Consider the following 20,877-nt stretch of genomic DNA (forward strand, 5'->3'; position numbering starts at 1 on the left):
AAAATTTTTAGCATGTGATGTGTCAAATTATCTGTTAAAAATTATGAAACACACCTTAAACCTCTAAGTAACTGGGTTGAATTTTATTTTTATGACATCATGCTTTGTAAGACTCTCACTAATCAAAGTTGTTGACATTGTCCCTATACAGCTGGAAAAGGCCAAAAAGTTGTTATCTCCCCCCCGCACAAGAATCCTGCCTTCCTTTTGGTGCATCAGGTGTGATCATCAGGGCCTATATTATTGGGATCATTCTTTGTTTAACTGGCCGATGAGTTGGAGTGGTTTTACAAAATAACCACTTACACAAGGAGACGCAGACCCCACCTGCCCATCCTGAGACTGGGAGCAGCTTCCTGTGCAGCCTGTAACCCTTGCCCACCAGCCTAGCTGCAAAGAGAACAGTGCTGCTCCTTCTCCTCCCCAAACTTTCCAAATGGTTTTGAGAGGTCTTTGATGCAAAGCTATGCTTGATGTCCACCTTGCCCGGGTTCTCTTGGGTGCAAACATCATTGGGGACACACAGCAGAATTTAAACTTGGCCCTTCACACCCCATGGCCTGGTCCCGATTTTGACCAGAGGGCTGTAATTAGGTTATCTTCCCTTAGATGCCTCACTCCTGATGCAGAAACCCGCCCAGATATCGTAGAGGTCAGCTCCATGATATCAGATGTCATGATGAAGTATGTAGATAATTTATCCGCATCCCAGCTGGCCTTGGAGAAGAAGCTGGAACGGGAAAGGAGACGCACACAGAGGTATTTTATGGAAGCCAACCGGAACACAGTCATGTGTCAGCGCGAGCCGGCTCTTCTCTCTCAAGTAAGTGGAAATCTTTCAATCTCTTCAGGATGCGTTCTTTTTTTTTTTTCCTTTTTTTTTTATTAGTTTCTGCTTTATAACAAAGTGAATCAGTCATACATATACGTCTGTTCCCACATCCCTTCCCTCATGCATCTCCCTCCCTCCCACCCTCCCCATCCCACCCCTCCAGGCGGTCACAAAGCACCGAGCTGATCTCCCTGTGCTCTGCGGCTGCTTCCCACTATCTATCTACCTTACGTTTGGTAGTGTATATATGTCCATGCCTCTCTTTCGCTTTGTCACAGCTTACCCTTCCCCCTCCCCATATCCTCAAGTCCATTCTCAAGTAGGTCTGTGTCTTTATTCCCGTTTTACCCCTAGGTTCTTCATGACATTTTTTTTTTTTAAATTCCGTATATATGTGTTAGCATACGGTATTTGTCTTTCTCTTTCTGACTTACTTCACTCTGTATGACAGACTCTAGGTCTATCCACCTCATTACAAATAGCTCAGTTTCATTTCTTTTTATGGCTGAGTAATATTCCATTGTATATATGTGCCACATCTTCTTTATCCATTCATCCGATGATGGACACTTAGGTTGTTTCCAGCTCCGGGCTATTGTGAATAGAGCTAAAATGAAATTTTGGTACATGTCTCTTTTTGAATTATGGTTTTCTCAGGGTATATGCCCAGTAGTGGGATTGCTGGGTCATATGGTAGTTCTATTTGTAGTTTTTTAAGGAACCTCCATACCGTTCTCCATAGTGGCTGTACCAATTCACATTCCCACCAGCAGTGTAAGAGTGTTCCCTTTTCTCCACACCCTCTCCAGCATTTATTGTTTCTAGATTTCTTGATGATGGCCATTCTGACTGGTGTGAGATGATATCTCATTGTAGTTTTGATTTGCATTTCTCTAATGATTAATGATGTTGAGCATTCTTTCATGTGTTTGTTGGCAGTCTGTATATCTTCTTTGGAGAAATGCCTATTTAGGTCTTCTGCCCATTTTTGGATTGGGTTGTTTGTTTTTTTGCTATTGAGCTGCATGAGCTGTTTATAAATTTTGGAGATTAATCCTTTGTCAGTTGCTTCATTGGCAAATATTTTCTCCCATTCTGAGGGTTGTCTTTTGGTCTTGTTTATGGTTTCCTTTGCTGTGCAAAAGCTTTGAAGTTTCATTAGGTCCCATTTGTTTATCTGTGTTTTTATTTCCATTTCTCTAGGAGGTGGGTCCAAAAGGATCTTGCTGTGATTTATGTCATAGAGTGTTCTACCTATGTTTTCCTCTAAGAGTTTGATAGTTTCTGGCCTTACATTTAAGTCTTTAATCCATTTTGAGCTTATTTTTGTGTATGGTGTTAGGGAATGATCTAATCTCAAACTTCTACATGTCCCTGTCCAGTTTCCCCAGCACCACTTATTGAAGAGGCTGTCCTTTCTCCTCTGTACATTCCTGCCTCCTTTATCAAAGATAAGTTGGCCATATGTGCGTGGGTTTATCTCTGGGCTTTCTATCCTGATCCACTGATCTATCTTTCTGTTTTTATGCCAGTACCACACTGTCTTAATTACTTAATTACTTAATTACTCAAATCAATAGAATTAGAAATGAAAAAGGAGAAGTAACAACTGACACTGCAGAAATACAAAAGATCATGAGAGATTACTATAAGCAACTCTATGCCAATAGAGTTGGCATAGAGCCTGATTCCTCCAGCTCCGTTTTTCGTTCTCAAGATTGCTTTGGCTATTCGGGGTCTTTTGTTTTTCCAAACAAATTTTGAAATTTTTTGTTCTAGTTCTGTAAAAAATGCCAGTGGTAGTTTGATAGGGATTGCATTGAATCTGTAGATTGCTTTGGGTAGTAGAGTCATTTTCACAATATTGATTCTTCCAATCCTCCAGAAGCATGGTATATCTCTCCATCTATTTGTATCATCTTTTTATTTTTTTTTTTATTTATTTTTTTTTTTGCACGGTACGCGGGCCTCTCACTGTTGTGGCCTCTCCCATTGCGGAGCACAGGCTCCGGACGCACAAGCTCAGCGGCCATGGCTCACGGGCCTAGCCGCTCTGCGGCATGTGGGATCTTCCCAGACTGGGGCACGAACCCGTGTCCCCTGCATCGGCAGGCGGATTCTCAACCACTGAGCCACCAGGGAAGCCCTATTTGTATCATCTTTAATTTCTTTCATCAGTGTCTTATAATTTTCTGCATACAGGTCTTTTGTCTCCTTAGGTAGGTTTATTCCTAGATATTTTATTCTTTTTGTTGCAGTGGTAAATGGGAGTGTTTTCTTAGTTCCACTTTCAGATTTTTCATCATTAGTGTATAGGAATGCTAGAGATTTCTGTGCATTAATTTTGTATCCTGCTACTTTACCAATTCATTGATTAGTTCTAATAGTTTTCTAGTAATATCTTTAGGATTCTCTATGTATAGTATCATGTCATCTGCAAACAGTGACAGCTTTACTTCTTCTTTTCCAATTTGGATTCCTTTTATTTCCTTTTCTTCTCTGATTGCTGTGGCTAAAACTTCCAAAACTATGTTGAATAAAAGTGGTGAGAGTGGGCAACCTTGTCTTGTTCCTGATCTTAGTGGAAATGGTTTCAGTTTTTCACCATTGAGGACAATGTTGGCTGTGGGTTTGTCATATATGGCCTTTATTATGTTGAGGAAAGATCCCTCTATGCCTACTTTCTGCAGGGTTTTTATCATAAATGGGTGTTGAATTTTGTCGAAAGCTTTCTCTGCATCTATTGAGATGATCATATGGTTTTTCTCCTTCAACTTGTTAATATGGTGTATCACATTGATTGATTTGCGTATATTGAAGAATCCTTGCATTCCTGGAATAAACCCCACTTGATCATGGTGTATGATCCTTTTAATGTGCTGTTGGATTCTGTTTGCTAGTATTTTGTTGAGGATTTTTGCATCTATGTTCATCAGTGAGATTGGCCTGTAGTTTTCTTTCTTTGTGACATCCTTGCATGGTTTTGGTATCAAGGTGATGGTGGCCTCGTAGAATGAGTTTGGGAGTGTTCCTTCCTCTGATATTGTTTGGAAGAGTTTGAGAAGGATGGGTGTTAGCTCTTCTCTAAATGTTTGATAGAATTCGCCTGTGAAGCCATCGGGTCCTGGGCTTTTGTGTGATGGAAGATTTTTAATCACAGTTTCAATTTCAGTGCTTGTGATTGGTCTGTTCATATTTTCTCTTTCTTCCTGATTCAGTCTTGGCAGGTTGTGCATTTCTAAGAATTTGTCCATTTCTTCCAGGTTGTCCATTTTATTGGCATAGAGTTGCTTATAGTAATCTCTCATGATCTTTTGTATTTCTGCAGTGTCAGTTGTTACTTCTCCTTTTTCATTTCTAATTCTATTGATTTGAGTCTTCTCCCTTCTTTGCTTGATGAGTCTGGCTAATGGTTTGTCAATTTTGTTTATCTTCTCAAAGAACCTGCTTTTAGTTTGGTTGATCTTTGCTATCGTTTCCTTCATTTCTTTTTCATTTATTTCTGATCTGATCTTTATGATTTCTTTCCTTCTGCTAGCTTTGGGGGTTTTTTGTTCTTCTTTCTCTAATTGCTTTAGGTGCAGGGTCAGGTTGTTTACTCGAAATGTTTCCTGTTTCTTAAGGTGGGATTGTATTGCTATAAACTTCCCCCTTAGAACTGCTTTTGCTGCGTCCCATAGGTTTTGGGTCGTCGTGTCTCCATTGTCATTTGTTTCTAGGTATTTTTTAATTTCCTCTTTGATTTCTTCAGTGATCACTTCGTTATTGAGTAGTGTATTGTTTAGCCTCCATGTGTTTGTATTTTTTACAGATCTTTTCCTGTAATTGATGTCTAGTCTCATAGCATTGTGGTCGGAAAAGATACTTGATACAATTTCAATTTTCTTAAATTTACCAAGGCTTGATTTGTGACCCAAGATATGATCTATCCTGGAGAATGTTCCATGAGCACTTGAGAAAAATGTGTATTCTGTTGTTTTTGGATGGAATGTCCTATAAATATCAACTAAGTCCATCTTGTTTAATGTATCATTTAAAGCTTGTGTTTCCTTATTTATTTTCATTTTGGATGATCTGTCCATTGGTGAAAGTGGGGTGTTAAAGTCCCCTACTATGAGTGTGTTACTGTCGATTTCTCCTTTTATGGCTGTTAGTATTTGCCTTATGTATTGAGGTGCTCCTATGTTGGGTGCATAAATATTTAAAATTGTTATATCTTCTTCTTGGATCGATCCCTTGATCATTATGTAGTGTCCTTCTTTGTCTCTTCTAATAGTCTTTATTTTAAAGTCTATTTTGTCTGATATAAGAATTGCTACTCCAGCTTTCTTTTGATTTCCATTTGCATGGAATATCTTTTTCCATCCCCTTACTTTCAATCTGTATGTGTCTCTAGGTCTGAAGTGGGTCTCTTGTAGACAGCATATATATGGGTCTTGTTTTTGTATCCATTCAGCCACTCTGTGTCTCTTGGTGGGAGCATTTAATCCATTTACATTTAAGGTAATTATTGATATGTATGTTCCTATTCCCATTTCCTTAATTGCTTTGGGTTCGTTATTGTAGGTATATTCCTTCTGTTGTGCTTCTTGCCTAGAGGAGTTCCTTTAGCATTTGTTGTAAAGCTGGTTTGGTGGTGCTGAACTCTCTCAGCTTTTGCTTGTCTGTAAAGGTTTTAATTTCTCCATCAAATCTGAATGAGATCCTTGCTGGGTACAGTAATCTTGGTTGCAGGTTTCTCTTCTTCATCACTTTAATTATATCCTGCCACTCCCTTCTGTCTTGTAGAGTTTCTGCTGAGAGATCAGCTGTTAACCTGATGGGGATTCCCTTGTGTGTTATTTGTTGTTTTTGCCTTGCTACTTTTAATATGATTTCTTTGTGTTTAATTTTTGACAGTTTGATTAATATGTGTCTTGGCGTATTTCTCCTTGGATTTATTCTGTATGGGACTCTCTGTGCCTCCTGGACTTGATTAACTATTTCCTTTCCCATATTGGGGAAGTTTTCAACTATAATCTCTTCAAATATTTTCTCAGTCCCTTTCTTTTTCTCTTCTTCTTCTGGAACCCCTATAATTCGAATGTTGGTGCGTTTAATGTTGTCCCAGAGGTCTCTGAGACTGTCCTCTGTTCTTTTCATTCTTTTTTCTTTATTTTGCTCTGCATCAGTCATTTCCACTATTTTATCTTCCACATCACTTATCCATTCTTCTGCCTCAGTTATTCTGCTATTGATCCCATCTAGAGTATTTTTCATTTCATTTATTGTGTTTTTAATCGATGCTTGATTCCTCTTTAGTTCTTCTAGGTCCTTGTTAACTGTTTCTTGCATTTTGTCTATTCTATTTCCAAGATTATGGATCTTGGAAATAGAATCTTGGATCAGCTTTACTATCATTATTCTGAATTCTTTTTCAGGTAGACTGCCTATTACCTCTTCATTTGTTAGGTCTGGTAGGTTTTTATCTTGCTCCTTCACCTGCTGTGTGTTTTTCTGTCTTCTCATTTTGCTTATGTTACTGTGTTTGGGGTCTCCTTTTTGCAGGCTGCAGATTTGTAGTTCCCGTTGTTTTTGGTGTATGACCCCAGTGGCTAAGGTTGTTTCAGTCGGTTGTGTAGCTTTCCTGGTGGGGGGGACTAATGCCTGTGTTCTGGTGGTTGAGGCTCGATCTTGTCTTTCTGGTGGACAGGTCCACGTCTGGTGGTGTGTTTTGGGGTGCCTATGGCCTTATTATGTTTTTAGGTAGCCTCTCTGCTAATGGGTGGGGTTGTGTTCCTGCCTTGCTAGTTGCTTGGCATAGGGTGACCAGCACTGTAGCTTGCTGGTCGTTGACTGAAGCTGGGTGCTGGTGTTGAGATGGAGATCTCTGGGAGATTTTCGCTGCTTGATATTATGTGGAGCTGGGAGGTCTCTTGTGGACCCGTGTCTTGAAGTTGGCTCTCCCACTTCAGAGGCACAGCACTGACTCCTGGCTGCAGCACCAAGAGCCTTTCATCCACCCGGCTCAGAATAACAGGGAGAAAAAGCAGAAAGAAAGAATTAGTAGAAGAAAGAAAGAGAGAGGGAAAGAAAGGAAGAAGGGAAGAAAGGAAGGAAGGAAGAAAGAAAGAAAGAAAGGAGGGAGGGAGGGAGGAAGGATGGAAAGAGAGAAGGAAAGAAAGGAGGGAGGGAGGGAGGAATAAAAGCAAAAGGAAGAGTGAGTGGAAGAAGAGAGGGAGGGAGGAAGGAAAGAAAGAAAGAAAGACAGGAGGGAGGGAGGGAGGAAGGAAAGAAAAAGAAAGTGGAAAGAAGAATGGTGGGAGGGAGGGAGGAAAGAAAAAGAAGGAAAGGAGGAGCGGAGGGAGGGAGGGAGGAAGGGAAGGTAGGAAAAAAAGAAAGAGCAGGTAAAGTAAAATAGAATAAAGTATGAAATATAGTAGCGTTATTAAAATTAGAAAGTAATTATTGAAAAAAAAAACGGACCGATAGAACCCTGGGACATATGGTGGAAGCAAAGCTATACAGAGAGAATCTTACACAGAAGATTACACATACACATTCACAAAAAGAGAGCAGGGGGAAAAATCAAAAATCTTGCTCTCCAAGTCCACCTCCTCAATTTGGGATAATTCGTTGTAAAAAGAGGAAAGGGGCGAGAAGTCTGAAATCTTGCTCTCTAAGTCCACCTACTTAATTTGGAATAATTCGTTGTATAAAGAGGAAAAGGGGGGACAGTCTTAAATCTTGTCCTCAAAGTCCACTTCCTCAATTTGGGATGATTCGCTGTTCATTCATGCACTCCACAGACGCAGGGCACATCAAATGGACCGTGGAGCTTTAATCCGCTGCCTCCGAGGCTGCACAGAGAGATTTCCCTGTCTCTGCTCTCACAGCTCCCGGGTCTCAGCCTTGGACCGGGCCCCGCCTCTGCGCGTAGGTCGCCGGAGGGCGTCCGTTCTTCGCTCAGATAGGACGGGTTTAAAGGAGCCGCTGATTCGGGGGCTCTGGCTCACTCAGGCAGAGGGGAGGGAGGGGCGCGCAGTGTGGGGCGGGCCTGCAGCGGCAGAGGCTGGCGTGACGTTGCAGCGGCCCGTGGCGCTCCGTGCGCTTTCCCGGGAAAGCCGTCCCCGGGTCTCGGGACCCCGGCAGTGGCGGGGTGCACAGGCCCCCCAGAAGGCGGGGTGGACAGTGACCCGCGCTCGCACACAGGCCCCGTGGCGGCGGCGGCGGCGATGGCGGCGGCAGTGGCGGCGGCGGGCCGCGGCGGCGGCGGCGGCGGCGGGCGTCGGCGGGCGTCGGCGGCGCTGGTGGCCCACGCCCGTCTCCGAGGTCCGCGCTTTACCCGCGGCTCACGCCTGTCTCCGGCGCTTCCCCAAGCAGCCCTCTTAATGCCCTCTCCTCGCGCACCAGGAAACAAAAGGGAAAAAAGTCTCTTGCCTCTTCAGCAGCTCCAGACCCTTTCCCCGGACTCCGTCCGGGCTAGCCGTGGTGCACTAACCCCTTCAGGCTCTCTTCCTGCCGCCAGCCCCAGTCCTCTCCCTGTGCTCTGACTGAAAGCCGATACCCGAGCCTCAGCTCCCAACCCCCCCCGCCACGGCGGCCGAGCAGACAAGCCTCTCGGGCTGGTGAGTGCCTGAGGGCACCAATCCTCTGTGCCGGAATCTCTCCACTTTGCCCTCCACACCCCTGTTGCTGTGCTCTCCTCCGCTACTCCGAAGCTTTCCCCCTCCGCCACCTGCAGTCTCCGCCCGCGAAGGGGCTTGTAGTGTGTAGAAACCTTCCCTCCTTCACGGCTCCCTCCCACTGGTGCAGGTCCCGTCCCTATCCTATTGTCTCTGTTTATTCTTTTTTTTCTTTTGCACTACCCAGGTATGTGGGGAGTTTCTTGCCTTTTGGGGGGTCTGAGGTCTTCTGTCAGCGTCCAGTAGGTGTTCTGTAGGAGTTGTTCCACGTGTAGATGAATTTCTGATGTATCTGTGGGGAGGAAGGTGATCTCCGCGTCTTACTCTTCCGCCATCTTCCTCCGGGCCCGGTTCCAGGATGCGTTCTGATGGACTGTCTGAGGCTGTTCTTGCTTGTGTTGAGGAAAATTAATCTTAAGTTAAAAAAATATTAATTGCTACATGTAATATTTCACTACTATAGAGATACATATTTGCATCCATTTTGATATCTTATAGTTAAAATTAAGTCAATATAATTGATGTTCCAAAGAACTAACCCATAATTTGTTGTATATTACAAAACCAGAGGTATCAAAAAGATATCTTAGAAATTCTTTAAGTTTGTAATATGATCTTTGTATAAGTAGCAGTGACTGCTTATATTCAATTTATTCAGCAATCTTGGAAATATGGATGAAAATATTGTATGTCAGTTTAAAGAAGGAAATTATATTTGCCTTAAAAAATTTTTCTTATTAGTCTGTGTAATTGATTTCATTACTGTTTTTGGTGGTAGTAATTTTGCCATGGTACAAATCAGAATATGTGCTTTTATTTTTCATGACATTAACCTTTAAATTATTTTGATATTTAAGTTTATTTCTGAGTATACTTGAAAAAGGGATGCCAAAGCCACAGACTTCCGCAAGTGCATGCGATGGTGCCTGTGACACCCTTGTTCTATTTTCTCTCTGCCTTTGTTGTATCATGACCCATGACTTATCCTTCACTCATGCTCTGGGTCCCCTGAAAGCAGGGATTTATTAAGGGGCCCTTCAACCCATAAATGTTCTTTTTTAACCCTCCTGAGAATGGGCCTAGCACAATAGGGTCACAAAGCCCATCCTTGATCAGGATACCTGGTCACTAAATTCCTTTCCATGATCTGCCTCAGCTGGGAAAATTATATAAGAATTAGTCTCCAAGAAGAGCCAGTTTTGATTTCTTGAATAACAGCATTTCCAGCAACCTGCTTTTTTAGGAAAGCAATACTATTTGGTGGTTTATCTTGCCATTCTTGGAATCCGGAAGTTAAAGATTCAATCAATATAATTTTGGTGGGTTTTTAAAAATTTTATTTCATTTTTTATGTTTTTAGTACAGTCATACCTTTTATTTCACTTTTCATGTTTTTTTAATTGAAATATAGTTGATTTACAATATTATATTACTTTCAGGTATATAACATAGTGGTTCATAATTTTTCCATTTATACTCCATTCCAAGTTTTTATAAAATAGTAGCTATATTCCCAGTGCTGTACATAGCATCCTTGTATCTTATTTATTTTATACCTAATAGTATGTGTCTCCTAATTCCCTACCCTTATCTTGCCCCTCCTCCTTCCATCTCCCCACTGGAAACCACTAGTTTGTTCTCCCTATATATGAGTCTATTTGTTTTATTATATTCATCTGTTTTTTTTATTTTTTTGAGATTCCACATACAAGTGATATCATATAGTGTTTGTTTTTCTCTGTCTGACTTATTTCACTAAGCATAATACCCTCCAGGTCCATCCACTTGGTTGCAAACAGCAAAATTTCATTCTTTTTTTATGGCTGAGTGGTATTCTACTGCATATATATGTACCACATCTTCTTTATAGTATTCTGCTTATGTTTTCTTCTAGGAGTTTTATTGATTCCAGTCTTACATTTAGGTCTTTAATCCATTTTGAGGTTATTTTCCTATATGCTGTGAGAAAATGTTTTAATTTCATTCTTTTACATGTAGCTGTCCAGTATTCCTAGCACCACTTATTGAAGAGACTGTCTTTTCCCCGTTGTATATTCTTGCCTTCTTTTTCATACATTAATAGACCAGAAGTGCATGGGTTTATTCCAGGCTCTCTATTCTAACCCATTGATCTATGTATCCATTTTTGTGCCAGTACCATACTGTATTGATGACTGTAGCTTTGTAATATAGTCTGAAGGGAGCATGATACCTCCAGCTCTGAGGCTTTTCTCAAGATTGCTTTGGCTATTTAAGATCTTTTGTGTTTGCATACACACTTTGGAATTTTTTTCTACTTCTGTGAAAAATGCCACTGGTATTTTGATAGGGATTGCATTGAATCTGCCTTAGGTAGTATGATCATTTTTACAATGTTAATTCTTCCAATCCATGGACACAGTATCTCTTGTCATCTTTTTTTGTCCTCTTCAGTTTTTTTCATCAGTGTCTTAGAGTTTTCCAATGCTTTAGTGTCTTAAAGTTGTCCAGTTTTCCAACTCCAATTAAGGAGTTTTAACCTCCTTAATTAGATTTTTTCCTAGGTATATTTTTGATGGATGGTAAATGGGATTGTTTTCCTAATTTCTCTTTCTGATAGTTTGTTCTTAATGTGTAGAAATGTAACAGATTTCTGTATATTAATTTTGTATCCTGAAACTTTACTGAATTCATTGATGAGTTATAGTTTTTTGGTGCTGCCTTTAAGATTTTCTATGTTTAGTACCACATCATCTGCAAATAGTGACAGTTTTACTTCTTTCTTTTCAATTTGGATTCCATTTGCTTCTTTTTCTTGTCTGAGTGCTACGGCTAAGACTTCCAATATTATGTTGAAAAAAGGGGCAAGAATGGGCATCCTTGTCTTGTTCCTGATCTTAGAAGAAATGCTTTTAGCTCTTCACTGTTTAGTAGGCTGTTAGCTGTGGGTTTATCATATATGGGCTTTATTATGATGAGGTATGTTCCCTCTATACCCAGTTTGTGGAGAGTTTTTAATTGTAAGTGGATGTTGAATTTTGTCAAAACCTTTTTCTGCATCTATTAAGATGATCATATGATTTTTATTCTTCAATTTCTTGTTTTTTAAGTAGAGTTGATTTACAGTGTTGTGATAGTTTCTGGTGTACATACAGCAGGGTGATTCAGTTTTTGTGTATATATATATATATATATATATATATATATATATATGTTATTCTTTATCAGACTCTATTCCATTATAGGTTATTACAAGATATTGAATATAGTTCCCTGTTCCATAGAGTAGATCCTGGTTGTTTTTCTACTTTATATATAATAGTGTGTATTTGTTAATCCCAAACTCCTAATTTATCACTCCTCCTTTCCCCTTTGGTAACCATAAGTTTGTTTTCTGTGTCTGTGAGTCAGTTTCTGTTTTGTAAATAAGTTCATTTGTGTCATTTTTTTTAGATTCCACATATAAGTGATATCATGTGATATTTGTCTTTCTCTGATTTCACTTAGTATGATAATCTATAGGCTCATTCACATTGTTGCAAATTACATTGTTTTATTCTTTTTTATGTCTGGGTAATATTTCATTATATACATATATACCATATCTTCTTTATCCATTCATCTATTGATGGACATTTAGGTTGCTTCCATGTCTTGGCTATTGTAAATAGTGCTGCTATGAACATTGGGGTGCATGTATCTTTTCAAATTAGAGTTTTCTTTGGATATATGCCCAGGAGTGGGATTGCTGGATCATATGGCAACTCTATTTTTAGTGTTTTGAGGAATATCCATACTGTTCTCTATAGTAGCTGCACAAATTTACATTCCTACCAACAGTGTAGGAGAATTCCCTTTTCTCCACACCCTCTCCAGCACTTATTATTTATAGACTTTTTGATGACGACCATTCAGACTGGTGTGAAGTGATATCTCATTGTAGTTTTGATTTGCATTTCTCTAATAATTAGCAATATTGAGCATCTTCTCATGTGCCTTTTGGCCATCTCTATGCCTTTTTTGGAGAAATGCCAATTTAGGTCTTCTGTCCATTTTTTTATTGGGTTGTTTTTTGGATATTGAGTTGTATGAGCTGTTTGTATATTTTAGAGATTATTCCCTTGTCGGTCGCATCATTTGCAAATATTTTCCCAGTCTGTAGGTTGTCTTTTTGTTTTTTCTCCTTTGATTAGGTCCCATTTGTTTATTTTTGCTTTTATTTCTTTTGCCTTAGGAGACAGATCCAAACAAATATTGCTACACTTTATGTCAAAGAGTATTCTGCCTATGTTCTCTTCTGGGAGTTTTATGGTGTCATGTCTTATAATTAACCCTTTAAGCCATTTTGAGTCTATTTTTGTGTATGGTTTGAGGATGTGTTCTAAGTTCATTTATTTACATGCAGCTACTCAGCTTTCCCACCACCACTTCCAGAAGAGACTGTCTTTTCTCCATTGTATTTTCTTGCCTCCTTTGTCAAAGATTAATTGACCGTAGGTGTGTGTTTATTTCTGAGCTCTCTCTTCTATTGCAGAGATCTATATGTCTCTTTTTGTGCCAATACCATGCAGTTTTGATTGCTGTAGCTTTGTAGTATTGCCTGAAGTCTGTGAGGGTTATGCCTCTAGCTCTCTTCTTTTTTCCTCAGGGTTACTTTGGCAATTCTGGGTCTTTTTGTGCTTCCATATAAATTTTAGTATTATTTTTTCTAGTTCATTGAAAAATGTCATGGGTAATTTCATAGGGGTTGTATTAAACCTGTAGATTTCTTTGGATAGTATGACCATTTTAATAATATTAATTCTTTCATTCCAGGATCATGGGATATCTTTCTATTTATTCTAATCATCTTTAACTTCCTTTAAAAATATTTTATAGTTTTTGGGATTTAAGTCTTTCACCTCCTTGGTTAGGTTTATGCCTAAGTACTATTTCGTTTGTTTGGTGCAATTTTAAAAGGGATTTTTTTTTAAACTTTCTTCTTCTGATATTTCATTGTTAGTGAAAAGAAATGCAACCAATTTCTGTATGTTAATCTTGTATCCTTCTACCTTGCTGAACTCATTTATCAGTTCTAGTAATTTTTGTGTGGAGTCTTTAGGGTTTTCTATATGTGTATATGCATCATATCATCTGCATATAATGACAATTTCACCTCTTCCCTTCCAATTTGGATACCTTTAATTTCCTTGTCTAGTCTGGCTGCTGTGGCTCAGAAATTTGATACTATGTTGAATAGAAGTCATGAGAGTGGGTATCCTTGTCTTGTTCCTTGAATTTAGTGGGAAGGCTTTCAACTTTTCACCACTGAGTACTACGTTGGCTGTGTTTTTGTCATAAATAGCTTTTATTATTCTGAATTATGCTCTATACGCACTTTGGTGAGAGTATTTTTCATGAAAGGATGTTGAATTTTATCAGATGCTTTTTCTGTATCTATTGAAATGATCATGTGGTTTTGTCTTTTCTTCTGTTGATAATGGTGTATCACATTGATTGATTTACATATGTGGAACCATCTTTGTGACCCTGGGATGAATCCAGCTTGATCATGGTATATGAAAAAGGATTTTTCTATGTTGTTGGATTTGGTTTACTAATATTTTGTTGAGGACTTTTGCATCTATATCCATCAAAGATATTGGCCTATAATTTTCTTTTTTGGTAGTGTCTTTGTCTGGTTTTAGTATCAGGATTATGGTGGCTTCATAGCATGACTACAGGAGTGTTCCCTTCTTTTCAGTCTTTTCGAAGAGTTTGAGGAGGATTTGTATATATTCTTCTTTGTATGTTTATAGAATTCCCCAGTGGAGCCATCTGGTCCTGGACTTTTGTTTGCAGGGAGGTTTTTTTTTTAAAAATTATTATTACAGATTCTATTTCACTTCTAGTGATTGGTCTGTTCAGTTATCTATTTCCTTTTGATGCAGTTTTGGCAGGCTGTATGTTTCTAGAAACTTCCATTTCTTCTAGGTTGTCCAATTTGTTAACATATAATTGCACATAGTATTCTTTTTTATTTTTTTGGGTATTTCTGTGGTATTGGTTGTTATTTCTCTTCTTTCATTTTCTTATTTTCTTTCTTTGTGTCCTCTCTCTTTCCTTCCTGGTGAGTTCCTCACTTTGTTAATGTGGTGTTTCACAGTGATTGAACCATTCTTGCATCCCTGATATAAATCCCATTTGATGAAGATGTATGATCCTCTTAATGTATTGTTGAATACAGTTTGCTAATATTTTCTTGAGAATTTTGCATTTATGTTCATCAGTGATATTGGTCAGTATTCTTTTTTATTATATCTTGGTCTGGCTTTGGTATAGTGTGATATTGGCCTTTTAGAATGTGTTCAGAAGTGTTCCTCTCTCTGAAACTTTTTGGAATAGTTTGTGAAGGATAGGTGCTAACTCTTTTCTGAATGTTTGGTAGAGTTTACCTGTGAAGCACCTGGTCCTGGACTTTACTTTGTTGGATTTTTTTATTACTATTTTAATTCCATTGCTGGTAAATTGTCTGTTCATGTTTTCTATTTTTTCCTGGTGCAGTCTTGGGAGATTCTACATTTCTTGGAATTTGTCCGTTACTTCTTGGTTGTCCGTTTTATTGGCATACAATCATTTATAGAACTCTCTCATGATTTTTTGTATTTCTGTGGTGTTTGTAACCTCTCATTTTTCATTTCTGATTTTATTGATTTGAACCCTCTCTCGTTTTCTCATTTTTTTCATAGTGAATCTGGCTAAAGGTTTATCAATTTTGTTTATATTTTCAAGACAATTGCTCTTAGATTCACCAATCTTTTTTATTGTTTTGTCTTGGGGTTTTTTTTTGACCTGTATTTCATTTATTTCTCCTCTGATCTTTACGTTTTCTTTCCTTCTGCTAACTTTGGGTTTTCTTCATTCTTCTTTTTCAAATTCTGTTAGGTGTAAGTTTAAGTTGGGTTTTTTGTTGGGGTTTTTTTGGGGGGGTTGTTGTTTGTTAGGTTTTGGTTTTTGGTAGGGTTTTTTCAATTTTTTCTTGTTTCCTAAGGTAGGCTTCTATTGCTATAAACTTCAATCTTTGAACTGCTTTTGCTGCATCCCATAGATTTTGGACTGTTGTGTTTCATTTTCGTTTGTCTACAAGTATTTTTTGATTTCTTCTTTGATTTCTTCAGTAATCCATTTGTTGTTTAGTAGCATATTGTTTAGCCTTCATGTGTTTGTGTATTTTGCAGTTTTTTTCTTGTAGTTGATTCTAGTCTCATAACATTATGGTCAGAAAATACGTTTGATATGATTTAATTTTTCTTAAATTTACTGAGACTTATTTTGTTGCCTAACATGTGATCTATCCTGGAGAATGTTCCATGTATGCTTGAAAGGAATGTGTATTCTTCTGTTTTTTGGTGGAATGTTTTATGTATATCTGTTAAGTCTATTTGGTCTAGTGTGTCATTTAAGACCAGTGTTTCCTTATTGATTTTCTGTCTGGATGATCTCTCCACTGATGTAAGTTGAGTGTTAAAGTCCTCTGCTATTATTGTGCTACTGTCAATTTCTCTAATTATGTTTGTTAATATTTGCTTTATGTATTTAGGTATTTATGTTGGGTGCTTATATATTTTAAATTGTTATATCTTCTTCTTGGCCCTTGATGATTGTAAAATTCTTCTGTCTTTTTACAGTCTTTGTTTTAAATGCTATTTTGTCTGATATAATTATTGCTACTCAAGCTTTCTTTTCTTTTCCATTTGCATGGAATACCTTTTCCATCCCCTCACTTTCAGTCTGTGTGTGTCTTTTTATTTGAAATGAGTGTCTTGTAGGCAGCGTATATGTGGATCTTGCTTTTTTATCCATTCAGCCACTCTGTGTCTTTTGATTAGAGCATTTAGTCCATGTACATTTAAAGTAATTATTGATAGGTATGTACTTATTGCCATTTTGTTAATTGTTTTGTGGTTGTTGTAGTTATTTTTGTGCTCTTTCTTCTTTTGTTCTCTTCACCTGTGGCTTGAGGACTATCTTTAGTGTTATGTTGGGATTCTTTTCTCTTTTTATTGTGTGTCTATCATAGATTTTTGTTTTGTTATTACCATGAGGTTTATATATAGCTATATGCACATATATATATATATATATACACACAGATATACATTTTTTAAATTTTAAGTTGCTGATCTCAATTTTTTTTTATGTTGAGGCTTCTTTTAATTATTTTTATTTTTGGCTGTGTTGGGTCTTCATTTCTGTGTAAGGGCTTTCTCTAGTTGTGACAAGCGGGGGCCACTCTTCATTGCAGTGCATGGGCCTCTCACTGTTGTGGCCTCTCTTGTTGCAGAGCAGAGGTTCCAGACGTGCAGGCTCAGTAGTTGCAGCTCACGGTCCTAGTTGCTCCCCGGCATGTGGGATCTTCCCAGACCAGGTCTCGACCCATGTCCCCTGCATTAGCAGGCAGATTCTCAACAACTGCACCACCAGGGAAGCCCTGCTGATCTCAATTTAAATTGTATTTTAAAAATCCTGCAATCTAAGTTCCCTCCCATCATGATTTCTGTTTTTGACATCATATTTTACATCATTTTTGTTTTGTGTACCCCTTAATTACTTGTTGCTGACCAAAGGATTTTATTACTTTTGTCTTTTAACCTTCCTACTATCTTTCTACATGTATATGTACCTTTACCAGTGAGCCTTTAACTTTTGTAATTTTTCTGTTTTTAGTTGTGGCCTTTTACACTTGGAGAAGTCCCTTTAACATTTCTTGTAAAGCTGGTTTGGTGATGCTGAACTCTTTGAGCTTTTGCTTGTCTGTAAAACTCTTCATCTCCATCAAATCTGAATGAGAGCCTTGCCAAGTAGAATATTCTTGGTTGTAAGTTTTTCCTTTTCATTATTTTAACTATATCATGCCACTCACTTCTGGCCTGCAGTTTCTGCTGAAAAGTCAGCTGATAATCTTATGAGAGTTCCATTGTATGAAACTTCTTGTGGTTTTTTTTTGTTGTTGCTTTTAATATTCTTTTTTTTACATCTTTATTGGAGTATAATTGCTTTACAATGGTGTGTTGGTTTCTGCTTTATAACAAAGTGAATCAGTTATACATATACATATGTTCCCATATCTCTTCCCTCTTGCATCTCCCTCCCTCCCACACTCCCTATCCCACCCCTCTAGGTGGTCACAAAACACCAAGCTGATCTCCCTGTGCTATGCAGCTGCTTCCCACTAGCTATCTATTTTACGTTTGGTAGTGTATATATGTGCATGCCACTCTCTCGCTTTGTCACAGCTTACCCTTCCCCCTCCCCATATCCTCAAGTCCATTCTCTAGTAGGTCTGTGTCTTTATTCCTGTCTTACCCCTATGTTCTTCATGACATTCTTTTTTCTTAAATTCCATATATATGTGTTAGCATACAGTATTTGTTTTTCTCTTTCTGACTTACTTCACTCTGTATGACAGACTCTAGGTCCATCCACCTCATTACAAATAGCTCAATTTCGTTTCTTTTATGGCTGAGTAATATTCCATTGTATATATGTGCCATATCTTCTTTATCCATTCATCCGATGATGGACACTTAGGTTGTTTGCATCTCCAGGCTATTGTAAATAGAGCTGCTATGAACATTTTGGTACATGACTCTTCTTGAATTATGATTTTCTCAGGGTATATGCCCAGTAGTGGGATTGCTGGTTCATATGGTAGTTGTATTTGTAGTTTTTTGAGGAACCTCCATACTGTTCTCCATAGTGGCTGTACCAATTCACATTCCCACCAGCAGTGCAAGAATGTTCCCTTTTCTCCACAACCTCTCCAGCATTTATTGTTTCTAGATTTTTTGAGGCTGGCCATTCTGACTGGTGTGAGATGATATCTCATTGTAGTTTTGATTTGCATTTCTCTAATGATTAGTGATGTTGAGCATTCTTTCATGTGTTTGTTGGCAGTCTGTATATCTTCTGTAGAGAAATGTCTATTTAGGTCTTCTGCCCATTTTTGGATTGGGTTGTCTGTTTTTTTGTTATTGAGCTGCGTGAGCTGCTTGTAAATTTTGGAGATTAATCCTTTGTCATTTGCAAATATTTTCTCCCATTCTGAGGGTTGTCTTTTGGTCTTGTTTATGGTTTCCTTTGCTGTGCAAAAGCTTTTAAGTTTCATTAGGTCCCATTTGTGTATTTTTGGTTTTATTTCCATTTCTCTAGGAGGTGGATCAAAAAGGATCTTGCTGTGATTTATGTCATAGAGTGTTCTGCCTGTTTTCCTCTAAGAGTTTGATAGTGTCTGGCCTTACATTTAGGTCTTTAATCCATTTTGAGCTTATTTTTTTGTATGGGGTTAGGGAGTGATCTAATCTCATACTTTTACATGTACCTGTCCAGTTTTGCCAGCACTACTTATTGAAGAGGCAGTCCTTTCTCCACTGTACATTCCTGCCTCCTTTATCAAAGATAAGGTGACCACATGTGCGTGGGTTAAACTCTAGGCTTTCTATCCTGTTCCATTGATCTATCTTTCTGTTTTTGTGCCAGTAGCATACTGCCTTGATTACTGTAGCTTTGTGGTATAGTCTGAAGTCAGGGAGCCTGATTCCTCCAGCTCCATTTTTCGTTCTCAAGATTGCTTTGACTATTCGGGGTCTTTTGTGTTTCCATACAAATTGTGAAATTTTTTGTTCTAGTTTTGTGAAAAATGCCAGTGGTAGTTTGATAGGGATTGCATTGAATCTGTAGATTGCTTTGGGTAGTAGAGTCATTTTCACAATGTTCATTCTTCCAATCCAAGAGCATGGTATATCTCTCCATCTATTTGTATCATCTTTAATTTCTTTCATCAGTGTCTTATAATTTTCTGCATACAGGTCTTTTGTCTCCTTAGGTAGGTTTATTCCTAGATATTTCATTCTATTTGTTGCAATGGTAAATGGGAGTGTTTTCTTGATTTCACTTTCAGATTTTTCATCATTAGTATATAGGAATGCCAGAGATTTCTGTGCATTAATTTTGTATCCTGCTACTTTACCAAATTCATTGATTAGCTCTAGTAGTTTTCTGGTAGCATCTTTAGGATTCTCTATGTATAGTATCGTGTCATCTGCAAACAGTGACAGCTTTACTTCTTCTTTTCTGATTTGGATTTCTTTTATTTCCTTTTCTTCTCTGATTGCTGTGGCTAAAACTTCCAAAACTATGTTGAATAATAGTGGTGAGAGTGGGCAACCTTGTCTTGTTCCTGATCTTAGTGGAAATGGTTTCAGTTTTTCACCATTGAGGATGATGTTGGCTGTGGGTTTTTCATATATGGCTTTTATTATGTTAAGGAAAGTTCCTTCTATGCCTACTTTCTGCAGGGTTTTTATCATAAATGGGAGTTGAATTTTGTCAAAAGCTTTCTCTGCATGTATTGAGATGATCATATGGTTTTTCTCCTTCAACTTGTTAATATGGTGTATCACATTGATTGATTTGCGTATATTGAAGAATCCTTGCATTCCTGGAATAAACCCCACTTGATCATGGTGTATGATCCTTTTAATGTGCTGTTGGATTCTGTTTGCTAGTATTTTGTTGAGGATTTTTGCATCTATGTTCATCAGTGATATTGGCCTGTAGTTTTCTTTCTTTATGACATCCTTGTCTGGTTTTGGTATCAAGGTGATAATAGCCTCGTGGAATGAGTTTGGTAGTGTTCCTCCCTCTGCTATATTTTGGAAGAGTTTGAGAAGGATAGGTGTTAGCTCTTCTCTAAATGTTTGATAGAATTTGCCTGTAAAGCCATCTGGTCCTGGGCTTTTGTTTGTTGGAAGATTTTTAATCACAGTTGCAATTTCAGTGCTTGTGATTGGTCTGTTCATATTTTCTCTTTCTTCCTGATTCAGTCTTGGCAGGTTGTGCATTTCTAAGAATTTGTCCATTTCTTCCAGGTTGTCCATTTTATTGGCATAGAGTTGCTTGTAGTAATCTCTCATGATCTTTTGTATTTATGCAGTGTCAGTTGTTACTTCTCCTTTTTCATTTCTAATTCTATTGATTTGAGTCTAATATTCTTTCTTTATCTCTAATTTTTGCCATTTTAGTTACAATTGTCCTGTTGTGGTCCTCTTTTGGGTGATCCTGTTTGGGACTCTCTGTGCTTCCTGAACCTGGATACCTATTTCCTTTCCCAGGTTCAGTGAATTCTTCAGATATGTTCTCTGCCCCTTTCTCTCTCTTCTTCTTCTGGTACCCCTATATCCTACAATGTGAATGTTAGCATGTTTGACATTGTCTCAAATGTCTCTTAACCTATCCTCATTCCTTTTTTTCTTTTTTCTTTCCAGCTTCAGTGATTTCCACTACTCTCTCTTCCAGCTCACTGATCTGTTCCTCTATATCATCCAATCTACTGTTGATTCCTTTTAGTGTTTTCTTCCTGTC

The 20,877-nt window shown here is 38.3% G+C and overlaps 1 protein-coding gene across 1 annotated transcript in view; it reads left to right on the plus strand.

Moving 5' to 3' along the window:
• NEK10 (NIMA related kinase 10) overlaps window positions 1-20,877 on the plus strand; it is a 319,052-nt gene that overhangs the window by 197,137 nt on the left and 101,038 nt on the right. The window contains 1 exon segment of the mRNA XM_082637719.1: window positions 610-823. Within this exon segment, the coding sequence (XP_082493845.1) occupies window positions 610-823 (214 nt within the window).

Source organism: Mesoplodon mirus, assembly GCF_964341445.2.
Source record: "Mesoplodon mirus genome assembly, chromosome: 12".
NCBI classification, from domain to species: domain Eukaryota; kingdom Metazoa; phylum Chordata; class Mammalia; order Artiodactyla; family Ziphiidae; genus Mesoplodon; species Mesoplodon mirus.